This window comes from Pleurodeles waltl, chromosome 3_1, assembly GCF_031143425.1.
Source record: "Pleurodeles waltl isolate 20211129_DDA chromosome 3_1, aPleWal1.hap1.20221129, whole genome shotgun sequence".
NCBI classification, from domain to species: Eukaryota; Metazoa; Chordata; class Amphibia; order Caudata; family Salamandridae; genus Pleurodeles; species Pleurodeles waltl.
The window spans coordinates 181,932,226-181,944,373 of NC_090440.1; the positions used below are offsets into that span (position 1 = coordinate 181,932,226).

Below are 12,148 nucleotides of genomic sequence, written 5' to 3' on the forward strand. Positions count from 1 at the left end.
TGCACATGGACACAGGTAATGGAGGTGACATCCACAATAATTGATGTCCACATGTCTCTGACTACGCTCCTATGTCTGCTGTGGGTTACATCACGCACCAAACACAACCAAACATTATCTGAAATCAGTGGACCTAGCGACAGTCCTCTATAAACGATTAATTGCTATGACCTAGAAAGCACGCAATCCACCCACAACTGAATGCTGGCCTTGGGTAACCCATAATGGACATTGGCAGAAGCAGATGCCATGATGCATGACCGATAATCCAGAGGTAGCAATAATGTAGCCACAATATGGGACACTTCTGTCCTTAACTTGTTTCATAAAATGCACCCCTCTGAAGATGAATAATATTCCTAACGGGATTACTCTATAGGTGACCGACACCCCCCCCCCCCCATTGCCCCACAATGGGCTGGCACATTATATGGCCTAACAGGGAATCCAACCTTTGCCTAAATAGGATATGAGCAGATAGGTGCTCTGATCTGCTTTAGCCGCCCCCCCCCTCCATCTCCCATTCAATGATCAATGGCTAGGCACCCAGGGCCTCTAGACTGAACCCCTTGACCCCCCTATTTCCACTAGGACTCGGAACAACTGCTACCACCACACCACCAAGATGGCTTTTGAGCATGGTTGGAATACTGTTGTAATATTATGTTGTCACGTTGAATGATATGTTTTTTGGCATATCCTCCAACTACCTAGATACAATATGCTCCCGCAAATTCTACCAAAACTTCACCTTTCTTCATGTATCTTGACAATCTAAATGCTACTTACTTATTTGTTATGATCGAAAGGTGATTGTGATGGCACTATTAGTGCACTGTATATATTCAAATACCAGTGATGCATACCTATGTAAATGTGTGAGTAAATGTAAATAAATAAAAAGAAATAAAAGAGCTCTATTTTAGACGGCTAGCTACTTATAATATTAAAATACAGTGGACTGCACCTGCCTCAAATTTTTCCAAAGATCCTGATTCATGTTGTCCATCAACTTCAAAAACCTAGCTCTTCAGTTTTTCACCTTTTCCCCAAGTAGGGATCTTTTTGATAAACTCTAAGGACCCTGTTCCATTACAATTGCCAGCAGTTGTAAATGGGCTGTGGCCAGTATTAATTACTATTATACGTCCTGGGGTATCAACAATTACATATATTAAACTAATGTTTTTACCATTCTTCTCTCATCATGCCTTAGATCTGTCTACTACCAAAGACACTTTACTAATTTGAATAACATTGCATCGCCATTAATGTAGTGAGACATGGTCTATGATGAAAGTTTCAGAACTATTTGAAGTGTTACCCCCTGACTGCTAAATGTGAGGCAATGCCATACTAATGGTCGATTGAGTGCTATATAAGTGGCAAATATAAAAAAACAACATACTACAATCACTTTCTTTTACCAGTCTCTTCTCCCCACCACAACCCATGCGACTCACCTGCAAAAACCTCTCACGGTCAGAAACAGCAGACTTCAGCCTCATGGTCAGATCAGCCACCTTCTCCTCCAAACGCACAGCTTTGGAAGAAAGCAGCTCCTTCTCCTGTTAGGGGTCAAGACACACATACCTCTTAGTCCTCTGGAAGTAGGTCAGCATGTGTGAATCAAAGCAACAGAGTATATTCTAATTATATTTACCATTGTATGCCTGGAAACGCCATAAGCCTTCTTGGGCTATCGATCTAACATCTGACTGATGGACAATGCTCACTTTTGTTTTGCTAATAACTTTGGCGCCATTTGATGAATCATCACAAATTTTGAAAAAAAGTGTGCCAGTGGGGCAGGAGTTCCAGAGGACCAAAAAATGAAACAATGGGCCATTTTTGCTGTGAATTCTCAGGACTCCAGCAGGATTGCTGGGAAAATAGAAAAAAATGGCCACCCGCTATTTTATTAAAATTATTTGAGGAGAGGGTTGAGGGCACCCCCTCCCCGAACCCATTTTGGAACCTGGGGAATTTTAGTCCCTGTCTTCAACTGTTCATTGCCTTCTCTCATTTTTAGCAAATCACTTTATGTTGCTACACCCCAAATCCCTGTTCCATTACAATTGCCAGTAGTTGTAAATGGGCTGTGGCCAGTATTAATTACTATTATACATACTGGGGTATCAACAATTACATATATTCACCTAATGTTTTTACCAGCTTCTCTCATCAGGGATATCATCAATGATGTAGTCTGAGATGCCATCAGTGATGTTAGAAATGATTTCATAGAACGTCATGAATGATGAAATATGTGAAGTCATAAGCAGTGCATGTTGGGGGCACAAGTTATAGTTAACTGTACTAACTATTGGTGAATTTCTCTGGGTTTTCTTTTCAATCAAACCCTTACGTCGTCACTGACATTTTCACCTAACTATAACAGTGAATTTCAAAGGTTTTTTATTGTAAAGTAAGATATCATTACAATTTCTAGCTATAACCTCAGATTAACAGTTTCAAGGAATATATATATATACATATAACATACAACACATTTTGAGAGAGAGAATACGTAAATGTGTACTTAATAATAATAAATCCATACCTCCTTCTGCACATTTACCTTTGTCACTTGATACTCTGGTTATGATATTGTGACTATTCAATAGTGTGTCCTCAATATTCCTTCCTACAATCTTAATCCATGCAAACTAGGACCAGGCAGGTTTAACATTACTGGGGCTCCTCACAAAGGTAACTAACACTTGTGAGTAAGTTTCAAGTGTAAGTTGACCCTGACACTTTTGAGTATCTTTACTACTTTTGGCTATTTACCATTTACAAAGTAAAGCTGCTAAGAAGTGTAGAAATACATGTCTCCACTCCGAGAAACAGGGAATGGAGCAAAAGGCATGTTTTTACCTTCCCCTACATTTTACCATAGGAAGATCACATAACTATCTCCCTATAGGATAGTATAAGGAAAATTAAAAACATTTATTAAGCTAGGGGAAAATTAGCAAAAATATCTTTATGTTCAATATTAATGTAAATTAATTGCATATATTTATTTTAAATGTAAAACAAAATAAAAATGCTACAGCACTATTAGCTTAATTTTAATGTAAAATGTAATTATTTTATATGTATTAGGTTTAAATTATTTTAGGAAGTTTAAGTTAAAAAAGAAAATATCCACATAAAGGAAAAATAAAATCTATTTTATTATATATTACCAATTATTAAAAGAGGTATGTAGAATTAAGTCATGAACTCTTATGTTAATAAAATATATTAAAATAAAAAAGTTGGTCAAATATTTAAATTAAAATAATAAACGTTTGTTAGATTGTTTTACCATTAAATTACATTTATAATTTTAAATAATTTGAATTTAATTAACATTAATTCACATGAGGTTTTGTTTTTTTAGTCCCTATCTCCATTATTTTCTATGGGAGGGTTTTGCAGTACCATGTGTGGTGCTGGACTTACTCCAGCTCTGAGCTGTAGTACATTTACTACTATTTTGGGACTTTTTTGGCTACAGTAACTTTAGAAGTGCAGTTTGTGAATAGCAATGGGCTCACTCTTTTGTGGGTGTGTGATATGTCCTCCCTAAAGCCCTTTTTAGCCCTTCCTAAACCCATACTTACTCCTTCCAAACCCTTCCCATCGAGAAGTAAAGGTGCCCTTTTTCCAGCCATTCCCCCGATCTCTCCCACAATTACTACTAAGTACTAAACACACATGTGTGAGGAGGTGGTGATTTACACTCATAGGTCTGGGAATAGCATGTTGTAGTACTTTAATAGTACTATTGTAGTATTACTAAACATACTACAAAATGCAGTTTGTGAATAGGCCCCAAATTGTGTATTATGAGATGATGGAATACTTGCCATATATAATGCAACCTTTTCTTTGGCATATGTAAAAGAAATTGACGTTTTGTGCTTGCAACCCATAGTTTGAAAGTCATAGGTCACAAGAGTGAAAGTGGGGCGTGAAAGTACACTATCCTGCCAACTATCCATGTATGGGGAAACAGCTGCTGCCATAGAGAAAAATCATGATGCTGGGGTATGACACTGAGAAAGTGCAGCTGTGGGCCTGCCCGTACATGGGCAGATCCTTTTGAACCATGGATCAGATATGGAAAGTTTCCATGACATTTGCCATGGTCAAGAGTTTACTGTGAAATGATGGACAACTTAAAACTTGCTGCCACACTTACGGGGGCAACTGCAGAGGCATGGAGAGCGGTTGAGTTATAAGGAGAAGTATATGGTACCTGAGTATTTTGCTTTGGCACTTCATTATAGTTATCTGAACCTGAAGTCATCAGGGCATGTCTGCTTTGGTGGGAGCTGCTAATACACTGTGGGCCTCATTACGACCCTGGTGATCTTAAGACCTCCAGGGCTGCAGTGGCAGTCGGACCGCCGCCAATGTGGCGGTCCAACAGCCACATTTGGACCGTGGTGGTTGTGCCACGGTCGGACCGCCAGCACCGCCACGTCTCCTCCACTGGAAGGCCTGGCGGTGTTGGCGGTACTAATCCGCCAGGGCAGAGCTGCAAGCAGCGCTGCCCTGGGGACTACGAGTCCCCTCTCTGCCGGCTTTTACACAGCGGTAGCCCTGCCATTTAAAGGCTGTCGGAGACAGGTTTCAGGGTGCCCCAGGGGGACCTCTGCACTGCCCATTCACTTGGCATAGGCAGTGCAGGCCCCCCCCCTGGCCAGCCCCGTTGCGATTTTCACTGTCTGGTGCTGGTGCACCCTACGCACTACAGCATTGCCGTAGGCTCTATAATGAGCTGGTGTCAATGTTGTAGGCCGTTTCCCGCTGACGCAGACGCAGCAGGAAATTCTTAACGGGGCTTGCGGGAAGGGGTCCGCACGGGCAGTAACCTGACCTGAGGAGTTTGGCGGACAGCCTTTTCTGTCCGACAAACTCATAATGATCCCCTTTATGTGGACCTGATCTACAAGTAGAGAGATGAGATATCTAACAGAGTCTGCAAAAGGAGCCTGTATTAATGCAGCACATACCCCGAGAATGAAGGGTACACCCTGGATTGAGTTCTGGAAGCCTGGGCATGCCACTGCTCAGGGTTGCCTCCCAGATGTTGTATTTTGATGGCCCAGTGACTGATGTGCATCTATGCATCACAGCCACCATTGCCATGGCCCATCTCCTTCTCTGTAATCTTCTCAATTACAGATCATGCTAAACTCCGAGGAATTCAGCTGCTGACCTACTTTGGGACAAGTGGTTGCAAGCACAGGCTACATGTGAGGGGGAATCAATTTCAGTATCTCCCTGTATCTTTTTTTAACGTTTGCACGAACATCACCTGTGAAATTCCTGTTTTGGACAGTTTACTTCATAGTCCCTTTTCTAGGAACCACCACCCCAGAACAAGGGCTTCGTTTTCAATAGTGCAACAGGTGCAGAGGCACTGATGCCAGGCGATCTTTGGGGCTCAATGCACCCTAATAAGAACTACTTTTTAAATTTCCAAACCGGGGGATGGGGCCTATTTTCCTTGCTTGCATTAGGGCCTCTGGCACCCTTGCTACGCTCTTGACCCTGATGTAGTAAAACCATTTACGCCCCTGGGTTATCCTGTGAATTCCTCGCAGGCGTAAATTAAGCTATTTGCATCCTTGAATATTCGTTTAATGTTGAAAATGACTTTGTAAATCATGCCCAGTGTGTCAGAGACTCTGCCTGTGTAATTCTGCTGACCGTTCTCTCCAGGAATGCCCTGACAGTGCCTGTGGAACAGGTAGATATGCAGTACCAGGCTTGTATTGCTGTAGGCCAAGCGGAGTTCTGCCAGTTCCTCATGAAGGTCCTTGTGAGTTTGCAGCGACTCTGTCACCCTCTGATTTGCCTCTTGAGTCTGGGTGAAGGCCAGCTGCTGTCCCTGCAAACCAAGACAAACAGGAGTTAGGAGAAGAGGAGGAACGTCGCAGCTGTGAAGTATACACAAGCAGGAAACACCAAAGGGCATTTCAGAAAGGAGGAGGAAGAAAGTATATCATAAATGCAAATGTCATCTTTGATTCTTTTCTGCAAAAATAATCACCGCACTATTGGTACAATCGTGTAACACAGCAACTCTGCCCTCTGATCCTTTTTTTACACATATCGATCATTTATTATTCAATAAATTAATCGACTGACTATAGTATAGTTTCAGATATCATTTTCCAGCTACGACTGTCATTATGTAAGTAAAAAAAGGTAGGTCCCACTCCAACTGCTGTATGTTCTGCTCCAAGTATAAATCAAAAATATTATCCTGAAAGCAATTGCATTACAGTCCAGTCAAGGCCTCCTACTTTCAATTGCAGGTGTCATTTACAAATCACGGCAGCCAGGATAACTGTTAGGGAATTCCTCTTTGCATACAGACTAATGGAATAAGATAGGACCATATGTAGTGTTGATTGAAGCCTATCTTGTTACCTGCACCGCAGTTTGCTGCCTGGTTGTCATTCAGCTCTCTTTTATCATCAACTTGTTTTTTTATGAAGTCGTAATTTTGTTTTTTTAAGAAGTTAGTGAATAAAATGTTATGTAATGTGGTGATTTGCTTTCTGGTTGGGCTTAAATGCATGAGGACATTCAGTAGAGCATCATCTTGGGGGTTCTTGGAAAACCCTACAAAGAGGAAGCTAAGGAACGATTAAAGTTGTATATAACAACAATGTACATTTCTCCATTTGAGTTTGGTTATGCACTCAAAAGAGGTTTGACTATCCTACCACCCCCACTTCCACAAACCATTGTGAGGCACACCTGGCTAAGTTATGCTATGCCCACATTACACACATTAGAGGGTACCTTATTCCACCTACTATGCAGTCCCTAAATTGTTGGGCTAATGCAAAAACTATGTATACAACTGTTTCATGCAGTATGAAAGGCCAGTCACATTTTGTAAACATCTTAAGGTAAACAACTGAAAAAGAGATGCTCTATTGATTGCAAAACTATGCAGCCCTCCCACTCATCTCATCCACACTGATGTTACTCCAATATCTCTGGAACACATTAAGGTCTGAATTTTTCAAGGCTACCTTGGAAATGGAAACAAGAGTAACTGTGTATTACTCTTATTGCACAGCAATTTCTCTCCTTGACTTTACACTGAGCACTGGGAGAACCTTTGCAATTTTGTGCCCTGCTCTGGTTTTGAACTCAATGGGTGAGAAAGCAGGTTACACTGATTTGTGTGTTATCTGGGCTGGTGATTTTAGTGCTAGTGACGTAATGTTAACAACTGAGCAGTAGGTACTGTGGTGGTGATGGAGTTAGTGGTAAATCCATGGTGCTCTGGGTGAGACCTCTGGTGGTGGAAGGGTTGCTGAAGGGATATAATGGTGATGATGAAGTTACAACAGTGGCAAGGACGGTTGAAATGGGGAGATCATTTAGTGATCTGTGTGATGGTGCTGTGGTTGAAGATGGTCGGGCGTGTGGTGGTAGTGATAGCAATTTTCTGAGACAGTTATTGGAGGGTCATATCTGACTAACAGATACTGTCCTGGAAGCACACCTCTTTGATCAAGTTGAGCTGCTGTACAGCTTCGTTCCGCTCTGCCTCTAGGACCTTTGCGCGGTTCCTGTAGTAATGGAGGTTGTCTCTGACTGTCCTGAGGTCCTTGTTCAGCTCATCTTTCACCTGGAAATTACAACAAATGGTGGATCAGAAAGTGGGGAGTCACATCAGGACAGCACATTGGTAACCCAAACAGCAGTACAGGAATCGAGTTACAGCAAGTTACCAAAAGAGAGAGTATGAGAGAGTGAGAGAAAGCAAATGATAAAAAGGGGACAATGACTGAGACAGAAAGAGAGAGCAGTAGAAAAAGAGACAGAGAGAGAGAAGAAAATAGCTACCCCTCTAATTACGTGTTGATCACACCTTTGGCTTTGATCCTGTACAACATTCTGCTGCCTTTTGGGTTAAGTTTGCACTACAGAAATACCACAAACATACATCCAGGCAAATGTTGAATAAGAGAAGCCAAAGAAATGTGGAAAAGTGCACATCACAAGATTCTAACGCAAAGGCCCTCATTTAGACTTCGGCGGATGGAAAAGCCTGTCCACCAAAGTTCCGATGGAGAGGTTGCTGCCAATGCTGCTGCCTCCCCACCGGGGCCATTACGAATTTCCCACTGGGTCAGTGGGCGGAAACTCAATTTCTGCCCACTGGCCCAGCAGGAAACGGCCTACCGCATTGTGTCCAGCTAGTAATAGAGACGGCGGCAATGCTGTAGTGTGTAGGGTGCACCAGCCCCGTCGCAAAGTTCACTGTCTGCGACGGGGCTGGTCAAGCTGGCCCCTGCACTGCCCATGCCTAGTGCATGGGCAGTGCAGGGGCCCCCTGGAGCACCCTGAACCCCGTCTCTGCCAGCCGGTTAATGGCAGAGATACTGCCATGAAACCGCTGGCGCAGAAAGGGAGTCGTAATCCCCAGGGCAGCTCTACTTGCAGCGCTGCCCTGGCTGTTTAGGACCACCAGCAGCGCCACACCGTGCTGTGGAAGAAAAGTGGCAGTGCTAGCAGTCCGCCATGGTTGTAATGTGACGGTCGATTCGCTGCAATGGCAGTGGTCTGACCGCCACCATGACCGCCAGGGTCGTAATGAGGACCCAAGTGTGGGAGAGAGAAATGGAAATACACGTAAAAAAAAAAAAGAAAGTGAAAGAGATGATGAAGTGAGTGAAGAGGAAAGAAAGGGACAAAGACAAACAGAGAGAGACATGTTGAGAGAAAACAATAAACCTATAAGGAATTACAGAAGCCCTCCTTTCTTATTTATTCTGGGTTCAATGGATGGCTATGTATCCACAAAACAAAGAAAAGAGTTAGGCTTCATAACATCTCTTAAACCGCAACAAGCAGGGGAAGGGAAGCATCTCGCACAAGACCAAATATCTGATGTCAAGATGTTTGTCAGACTGGAGAGTGAACGTAGAGACCTTCAGAAGTGTCCTCCATAGCAAGCAACAATGACAGAACCACCAGAACAACTGTACCCCTAACTAGGAAAGGCTCCTTCACTGGTCACTCTAATTATCAAAGAGATTGAACACAGTACTACAAGCAGCAATATGGAAACACCTTAAATTCAAGACAATGCCCAGTACCCCAAAGCCTGGACCGTACATCGCAAATCATCTTTATGATACTATGGTAGGAGAAACATTCTGGCCTTGGCAAGTTGGTGCGGTGATTATTTTTTTTAATGCAAGCATATGCCACAAAAATAAAAAGAAGGAAAAAAGAAAACATGGTGCTGCCTAAACATGACTGCCATATGCTAGCAATGAAGATTTTAAATGTAAAAATAAGTCAACCATTGCATTTAATTTAATAAAACAGTATGGGTGCTTCCTAGCAGGCAGGTGTTCTTAGAACATGTGTATAGATATCTTTTTCAGTTTTCATGCACATCGCAGGAAAGTACAACTCTTATTAGTGAGGCAAAAATGTGCTCTTGGCTTGAAATTTCTGTACACTTAAGGCGTAGTTTAAACACAAAAGGACGACTAAAAATAAAAAAAGAATAAAGCTTAACAGTAACAAATGTATTTGCAAAGTAACATATTAGCCCACCAGTCAACGTACTGAAGGATATGCACACTGGATCAGGCAAAATGCACTCAGAAGTGGGCCGCAAACTGTAGCTTGATCATTTTACACTCACATAAGACATAGACGCTACGAGTCTTAAACCAGCCATCACCAGCTCAACTGGCATGGACTAACTGACACATACTCCTGGACAACCTGAGGGCTCTAATCTAGTCCACCACTGCAGATCCTTATTAGCAACACTTTATGACCTCTTCTTTACATCTCACAGTAACATTCAGACATGGGATGATAGCAACAAAGACCATCCCAGCCAATCCCCTCACCATTTCTCTCTCCAACCATGCCTGCTCTGGACCGAAAATGTAAACAAAATATCAGGTTGCTCAACCAAGTGTAGTAAAATTGTAAGTACATCATGATCATAAGAAACACCATAAAGAAATGTGCAGAGCTCCTGAAAGCAGCCAGCTTATGGAGAACCAAAACTGCACAACTCTCCTTCACACCGCTTCAGCCCCCACACTGCTAAGCACTGCATCCCATAGTACGATAACCGCACGTCGGTGGTTGTCACACATAACATGGAGACATTTCCCGCATAAGATTAATAAATAAAGACAACATCCTTCCAACCACATACCTTAAACTGTGTAGCTTGCAGCTGTAGTGACGGTTTCCTCATTCCCGAATGCCTCACGCTATAGTCTTCTCGCAGATGTGAGAATGACGGGGTGGCATTCGAGAATGAAGAGATCGGCGAGGAGATTAAGGGATCGGCAGTTAGCCCGTTGGCTAGCACTGTGCGTCTCCTTTTTACTACTGTAATAAATACAGATGAAATATACCAAGTCTTACGTCGCATCATTACAGAATTGGCGACGAGCTTGGACTCACTTGCGACATTGGAGTGTGGAGGCTGATATTAAGATCGCCTTCTGACGAGGATCAGCGTTCAGCGTTGATCGGCTTCCGAAGTACTAGGAAATCAACTGGTGGGGACACCTTGTGGTGAGCCTTGGTACAACACACAACATCCTGAAAGCCTGTCACAAGGATTGTTGTGTATGTGTTCCTTAACAACCAGTATTGCTACGTCAATCTGACGTGCATTGCGCCGCCATTTTGGATTGGGCAACGCGCCGCCATTTTAGATTGGGCAAAAAGGCACGTTGATTCGCCATTTTTGAATCTCAAACACTAGAACTTGGAAACTTGATATTTTCTGAGTACCTACTTAAAAAAAATAAGAACAACGTATATATATATATATATATATATATATATATATATATATATTTTTTTTTTTTTTTTTAAGGAGACTGTGCAGTGACAACATGGCTTTGGGCAATCCATGGAATCTTACACCTCCCCAACCATTTATATCTGTTTCTGGCACACCTACTTTAAAATGGGAGGAGTGGTGTGAATACTTCAAGAATTATATTTCTGCGATTGACGATGAAGAGGAACTTTCTGCGGAGAAAAAGTACAAAATTCTTTTACATTGTTTAGGGCCTGGAGGTCTGAAGGTTTTTAAAAACATCAATAAAAAACTAAGACAAGATGGTCAAGGAGACTTGTATAGCAACGCGCTTGAGGATTTGGATAATTATCACAGGCCCAGGGTCTGTGTGGCAGTGGACCGTTATTAATTCTTCCATCGTAAACAAGGGAAGGACGAACCTGTGGAGGATTATGTTGCTTGTGAGAAAGTAGCCTCTTTCTAGCCTTGTTACCCCCACTTTGGGCCTGTTTGTGAGTGTATGTCAGGGTGTTTTCACTGTCTCACTGGTATCCTGCTTGCCAGGGCCCAGTGCTCATAGTGAAAACCCTATGTTTTCAGTATGTTTGTTATGTGTCACTGGTACCCTGCTAGTCAGGACCCCAGTGCTCATAAGTTTGTGACCTATAGGTATGTGTTCCCTGTGTGATGCCTAACTGTCTCACTGAGGCTCTGCTAACCAGAACCTCAGTGGTTATGCTCTCTCTTTACAAATTGTCACTAACAGGCTAGTGACCAATTTTACCAATCTACATTGGCTTACTGGAACACCCTTATAATTCCCTAGTATATGGTTCTGAGGTACCCAGGGTATTGGGGTTCCAGGAGATCCCTATGGGCTGCAGCCTTTCTTTTGCCACCCATAGGGAGCTCTGACAATTCTTACACAGGCCTGCCACTGCAGCCTGAGTGAAATAACGTCCACGTTATTTCACAGCCATTTTTCACTGCACTTAAGTAACTTATAAGTCACCTATATGTCTAACCTTTACCTGGTAAAGGTTAGGTGCAAAGTTACTTAGTGTGAGGGCACCCTGGCATTAGCCAAGGTGCCCCCACATTGTTCAGAGCCAATTCCCTGAACTTTGTGAGTGCGGGGACACCATTACACGCGTGCACTACATATAGGTCACTACCTATATGTAGCTTCACAATGGTAACTCCGAATATGGCCATGTAACATGTCTATGATCATGGAATTGCCCCCTCTATGCCATCCTGGCATAGTTGGCACAATCCCATGATCCCAGTGGTCTGTAGCACAGACCCTGGTACTGCCAAACT

At 42.7% G+C, this 12,148-nt stretch overlaps 1 protein-coding gene across 2 annotated transcripts in view; it reads right to left on the minus strand.

The window, feature by feature from the left end:
* LOC138283907 (myosin-2 heavy chain-like) overlaps positions 1-12,148 on the minus strand; it is a 212,936-nt gene that overhangs the window by 120,986 nt on the left and 79,802 nt on the right. For both annotated transcript variants that reach the window (XM_069222124.1, XM_069222123.1), the window contains exons 7-9: positions 7,532-7,657; positions 5,768-5,893; positions 1,464-1,568 (exon numbers count right to left, since the gene is read on the minus strand). In XM_069222124.1, coding sequence (XP_069078225.1) covers positions 1,464-1,568; positions 5,768-5,893; positions 7,532-7,657 — 357 coding nt within the window. The remainder of the gene's footprint in view (positions 1-1,463; positions 1,569-5,767; positions 5,894-7,531; positions 7,658-12,148) is intronic.